This window comes from Teleopsis dalmanni, unplaced genomic scaffold, assembly GCF_002237135.1.
Source record: "Teleopsis dalmanni isolate 2A unplaced genomic scaffold, ASM223713v2 unscaffolded_contig_1172, whole genome shotgun sequence".
Lineage (NCBI taxonomy): Eukaryota > Metazoa > Arthropoda > Insecta > Diptera > Diopsidae > Teleopsis > Teleopsis dalmanni.
Genome location: NW_024032554.1, coordinates 5,698 through 9,961, shown reverse-complemented (window position 1 = coordinate 9,961; position 4,264 = coordinate 5,698). Strand labels below are relative to the sequence as shown.

Sequence of the window (4,264 nt, the reverse complement as noted above, 5' to 3'; positions counted from 1 at the left end):
ATCTCAGCTTTACTTACATATAATGTAAGGAAAATTAGATTAAAAATATCGAATGCAACGCTAAATTTCCGACAAGGAAATTATTTGTCATTTGATTTATATGTAATATATAAACAAACATCACCTGAGGTGTAAACAAACGCACTAAGAAAGTAAGTATTTAAACAAAATCTTTGATTTTATTAATTGTTTTGCAAACATTTATAAAATTTATATATAAAAATGATTTTATATATTAGTAATATAATTAATTTGTTGTGTGATATATTATTGAGTGAAATTTACTTAAGCTAACGGAAGCGCTCTTAGAACTGTCAAAAAACTTTCTGACACACATAAGCTGTTTCATACGCAATGAGTAACTTATGTGAATGGAAACGGCAAAATCGTAGAGTTACTTAAGTAACTTACTTACTAAGTAACGGAAACATGGTATAAGTCTTGACAATCATGCAATTTAACCTGCTTATTAGATATGCGGTTTCAAATAAACTAAACTAAATTAGCCAGGAGGATTGTTGATTTATATAAGCCTTTTCCTTTGTTAGCATGCCGCAAAAGAACAAATAAAATAAGCACTACTTTCTATGGCAACTCTAAATGGAGATTTTTTTCGGCTTATATGTGCAAAACACGTAATAAAATTTAAAGTTTAAATTTCGGTAATGAATAATAATTCTTTGTAATTATTGATGAAATTTTTTTTACATGATTGTGAATAAAATATAATTTTTCATGAAAAAATAACGTATTTGTTATGAACAATGACGACACTAAATACGAATAATTAACGAAATTAATCGTTGGCAACATTTAACTGAAAATTTCGTGTGTACTTCCAAAAATCATTCACAATAGACAAATTTTCAGTCATGGCAACCATGTGATTTGAGCTGCTTATTAGTTAATCAATTTGAAAAAGGTTAGACTAAATAAGCCAGCAGTGTTGTTGTGTCATATGTTTTTTTTTTAAGTAAGCAGTTTTTTCCGTTATGCTTGCAAAAGAGTAGGCCTATAAATGAACGAGTGCCTAATGTGACAGTGACCATGTTCTATAAAGCTGCTAAAGAGGATGATTGACTACACAAACTGCTTCCATAAAAATTAACTCATATAGATAAGGTGTATTCTTTTGACATGAATGTTCCAATACAATATATATCGCTTAAAAATTAACAGCCAAATGAAGAACAAAATTCCCAAAAATGAGCCCACTTTTCAGAATGTGATAAACAAATAAGTGTCTCGCACTGCTAAATTTTAAAACTGATCCATTGTGAATGATTTTTGGAAGAAAATGGAAAACTCTAGTAAGCTATTTATTATTTACAACCGTTGCGAGTATTAATGAGTAAATTTAAATATCTTCAAATTTCTTAAAGCAAAAAGACAATTGGAAGAAAAATAAGACAGTGTTAAATACTGCTCATTTAGCATTAACTAGTGATGTTAGAAGTATGAAAATTATCTCGTATTCTCTATATATGTACGATCTCGTATTCTCTATATATGTACGATCTCGTATTCTCTATATATGTACGATCTCGTATTCTCTATATATGTACGATCTAGTATTCTCTATATATGTATATTTATATAAAAAGCTTTTTTTTATATTCAATCGTAACTTTGTTTGAAATTTTTTTACTTGTCATGTATTTACTGGTTTAGGCAGTGATTCCAAGTTATTCTTAAACATCAAAAGTGGTTCTGTTGGAGCATTCATGTCAAAAGAACACACCCACTTATAGTTTTTGTAGTTAACACATGATTTGAACAAAAAAAATTTATGGCATCACCATCAGCTGTCATTGCATTATAATTCAAAAAAGAATTTTTTTTTCTTTGATTAAAAAACTAAATTAATATAAATTTATAATGTATCAATGTGTTTATTTATAATGTAATGGCAATATTTTTCTTCCAAATTTTATTCACAACATTGGTATAAATTCAAAATTTAAAATTGATTGAGAAATAATTGAAAAAACGTTGGCTGAAGACTTATTTGATATTTGATTCTTGGATTATGTCATTGGAATTTTTCTTTGTTGGTACCTTTCTAAAAGCGATTAGCAATGGATTTCTACGATATTGACTTAAGAAATATGCTCGTGAATAGAATAGTGAAATCCGATCAAAACAAAAACTATGATGAAATGATAGTAGCTGTTAAAAATTTGATAGGTTGTGATCCAGAATTTAGTAATGATGAACTTTACTGGCTGTCTTTGGCATATAAATCCGTTATTAATAAGCGCCGTAATTCCTTGAATAAAGCTAAAAAATTACTTAACGGTGAGAAACAGCTAGGTAATATTGGTAATATTAAAAAAGCGGAAAGTCTATGTAATCAAATTAAGACCGAAATTCGTTTACACTGCCTGGAAATACTTAGATTATTGGACACAAAATTATTACCAAATGCCGTCACAGAAGAAGCGAAAGTTATTTGTTTAAAGTTGAAAGGTGACTTTCATCGCTACTTAATGGAATTTGAAAAGGGCACGAACCTTGAATTATCTAAACAGAACGCTTATTGCTCATATTCATCTGCTCAAAAATTAGCTTCGAAGAAATTGACAATTACTAATCCAATCCGACTGGCTTTGATGATTAACCACTCTCTGTTCGAACACGACTTTCTACAAAATCACGAATACGCCTGTTGCATTGCGAAAAAAGCACATGATAAAGCACTTGAAGAGATAAACAAACAAGGCGACGATACACAAACCAAGGACGCGGTGGCAATTCTTCAGCTTTTACTTTTTAATTTGTTGTTATGGGAAGATGCTTCCGAAGAACAAGAAAAAAGCGCTGATGGCAAATCTGCTGCAGTAAGTCCCTTGTAGTTTCATTTTGCATCACTTATCCATTTTTAAAAGCTTTCCAAAAATGTAAATATTTTGTTATCATCTCCACGACATTATAATATAGTTAAAGAAAAAAACTTAGACATCTCGCCCGATATCACAATGATCAGCACATGCCAAAGCTTTCGCAGAAATGATTAACTGGAGTCAATAAAGTAAAAAATAGATTAACTTCTTATCTTCATTGGATGAATTATTAACTGAAAAAATGTATGCAGTGGAAGAAAAGACATTGTGATATATTATAGTCCAGAGAAAAGATTTGTTGACGCTATGAAGCTCGAAGCAGAATTAAAAAATACATACATGCTCAGGATTGGTCAACTCCATAAAATTTATATATTCAGCGTTTACACCACCTAAGCACTACAGTTTATGCCGAAATATCGTAAGTGCATCATTAAATAGTGACTCTTTATAATTTAACAATAATAAAATTCTATAATAAAAAATAATTTGTTTAAAATAAGAAAAACCGATAAGTGTAAGTATTGTTATATTAATAACATATTTCCGGTGCTCGTGGTATTGTTTATTGATTATTGTTCTCTTAGATCCGATCTCACAGTTGTGATTTAAGTCCCAATACTGATTCAGTTATAAATTTACTTAAGAAACCATTGTAATTATTTATCCGACCGGCGAAGTAACTTTTGGACACGAGTTCGTTTGAACTGCCGATGTTGCCAGTTCGTTATTGTTGGCAGATATCTGGGTACTAACACCATCTAGGGACAAAAAACCGCAGATACTTTGTATATAACATTAATATATTGAAGAAGTTTTTCCAAACTTAGTGTCATTGTACTCTGGCTGTGAAAAATGTTGTATTTGCTATCTATTTACCCAATATTAAACAAAGTAGAATTAGAATAATTTATACATGGAGTTGGTTTTTTTTTTCAAGAGTTTAAAGTTTTAGTTAATAAAGTCTGCAACTATTATTGCAAATCCTCTGTAAATGAAATCAAAATCTGAATTTCGTAATTTATGTGGTCGTTGTGCGGGTAGTGATGATTTTTTCGAAACTGGACACATGTGTACCAAACGAATTTATTTGACCAAAGAAAACAAAAATGTCCACAAAAATGATATTTTAATTCAAAAGTTGTGAACACGGCATTTGTGCAAATAAACACAAATTGTTTACACCATCGTCATTATCATCTTTACATTCGTGTACTGCATTAGGGACTTAATCCTGCAATGCAGTACTGAAACTTCAACAATTAAAGACTTAAAAGTTTTTTAAATAAAAATAAGCAAATAATGAAATATAATACAGAATGGAACGAAGCATGCACTTGTGTCGGAAGCAAGATATTATTGCAATAAATTTTGAAAATCCTGGAAGATGTAGACGACAAACCGAAAAATTATTTGAACAA

At 29.9% G+C, this 4,264-nt stretch overlaps 1 protein-coding gene across 1 annotated transcript; it reads left to right on the top strand.

Annotated features, from left to right (window-relative positions):
* The first annotated feature begins 1,943 nt into the window (after positions 1 to 1,943).
* Positions 1,944 to 3,267, top strand: LOC119663955 (14-3-3-like protein). The gene is made up of 2 exons (XM_038073543.1): positions 1,944 to 2,840; positions 2,941 to 3,267. Exons 1-2 carry the CDS (start codon positions 2,079 to 2,081, stop codon positions 2,956 to 2,958), a joined length of 780 nt encoding a protein of 259 aa, XP_037929471.1. The 5' UTR covers positions 1,944 to 2,078; the 3' UTR covers positions 2,959 to 3,267.
* Positions 3,268 to 4,264: the final 997 nt, after the last annotated feature.

Bases quoted from the DNA above. Each gene is read 5' to 3' on its own strand.
- LOC119663955 (XM_038073543.1), top strand. From the start codon at position 2,079: ATGGATTTCTACGATATTGACTTAAGAAATATGCTCGTGAATAGAATA.